The 1901-nt window shown below is 38.1% G+C and overlaps 1 protein-coding gene across 1 annotated transcript; it reads left to right on the top strand.

The window, feature by feature from the left end:
• Nucleotides 1–597: 597 nt before the first annotated feature.
• On the top strand, nt 598–1554 carry LOC125146482 (olfactory receptor 52A5). The gene has a single exon (XM_047823215.1). The coding sequence runs from the start codon at nt 598–600 to the stop codon at nt 1552–1554; it is 957 nt and encodes a 318-aa protein (XP_047679171.1).
• Nucleotides 1555–1901: the final 347 nt, after the last annotated feature.

The raw sequence follows: 1901 nt of genomic DNA, 5'->3' as shown, positions 1-1901 counted from the left end.
GAGAGAAGCAAATCTTGCCATTTGTGACTAGAGTGATGGACTTTGAGTACATTGTGCCATGTGAGATCTTCTAGAGAGAGACCCATACTGTATGATATCACTTATAAGTGGAATCTTGAAAAAACTCAACTCATAAAAACGGATACAATTGTGAGTACAAGGGGCTGTGAATTAGCAAAATGGAGGAGATATTTCTTAGTAGATAAATACCTTCTGAAGATCTCATGCACAAGGTAGTGATCATAAACAAAAATATTGTATTCAAAACATCAAACTTGTTAAGAGATTGGTCCTTAATATTCCCAAAAAGAAAATATAATCATATGACATAAGAGAGCGCTAGCTACCACTACAATGATATTACAATATGTGAGTGTATGAAGTCAACATGTTGTGTACCTTAAGCTTAGAAAACATTAAATATCAACTATATTTGAATAGTAAAGGAGAATGGATACTCTGGTATTAACTTTATCTAACTAAATATACTTTGCTAAAACAAACGTAATTTCTTCTCATTTTTAATTCATGTCGTCTTGACAGGGTATAGAAGATGAAACAGCAAAACTACTACTTGATTCTGCTGACCAAATCATCATGCTCCTCCTCAATGGCTCAGTCTTTATGCCCTCTGTACTAACACTCATTGGGATTCCTGGTCTACAGTCAGTGCAGTGTTGGATTGGGATCCCATTCTGTGTCATGTATGTCATCGCTGTGATTGGGAATTCCCTAATCTTGGGTATCATCGGATATGAACACAGCCTCCATAAGCCCATGTACATATTTTTGGCCATGCTGGGGGCCACAGACATTGCACTTAGCACCTGTATTCTTCCCAAAATGTTAGGCATCTTCTGGTTTCATTTGCCAGAGATTTCCTTTGCAGCCTGCCTGCTACAAATGTGGCTTATCCATTCATTCCAGGCAATCGAATCAGGCATCCTACTGGCAATGGCTCTAGATCGCTATGTGGCCATCTGTGACCCCTTGAGACACACCACCATCTTCTCCCAGCAACTTTTGACTCACATTGGAGTTGGGGTGACACTCCGGGCTGCCATTCTTACAGTACCATCCATTATGCTCATCAAATGTCGTCTGAAACTCTACCGAACTACGGTCATCTCTCACTCTTACTGTGAGCACATGGCCGTTGTGAAGCTAGCTATTGAAGATGTCCGGATCAACAAGATATATGGTCTATTTGTTGCCTTCAGTATCTTAGGTTTTGACATAATCTTCATCACCTTGTCTTATGTTCAAATCTTTCTCACTGTGTTTCAATTGCCCCAGAAGGAGGCACGATTCAAGGCCTTTAATACCTGCATTGCCCACATCTGTGTCTTCCTCCAGTTCTACCTCCTTGCTTTCTTCTCTTTCTTCACACATCGGTTTGGTTCTCACATACCACCATATGTTCATATCCTCCTATCAAACCTTTACCTGTTAGTCCCACCTTTTCTCAACCCCATTGTCTATGGTGTGAAGACCAAACAAATTTGTGACCATGTCCTGAAAATGTTTTTCTCCAAAAAACATCTGGATCATTAGTGGATCTTTCTACAGATATTTTAGTTTGATTCAAAGTAGCAATATCAGTATAGTAAACATTTTATCTTCTAGAAATATCTATGTTCAAAAAGTATTTAAATTCTCCAAAATATGAGGTGTTCGGCAACCATATTATACTTAATAAAAATGATTTGCAATTCATGTTAGAACAAACTTATCTTATGATGAGATTTCAAATTTTTTCTTTTATTCCTGTGGGGTTTTTTCCTGTTGTTTACTCCTAGAGCTTCCCTTTTGGCAACACTTAGACCTACATAAAAACAAATTGCAGAAAATAGCACAATTCCAGGTAACTTCCAAGACTGTGTCTCATATCAATATTCTAA

The sequence above is a fragment of the Prionailurus viverrinus genome, chromosome D1 (genome assembly GCF_022837055.1).
Source record: "Prionailurus viverrinus isolate Anna chromosome D1, UM_Priviv_1.0, whole genome shotgun sequence".
Taxonomy (NCBI): domain Eukaryota; kingdom Metazoa; phylum Chordata; class Mammalia; order Carnivora; family Felidae; genus Prionailurus; species Prionailurus viverrinus.
Note: the sequence above shows the minus strand (reverse complement) of the source record. Positions and strands in the feature narration are given on the sequence as shown.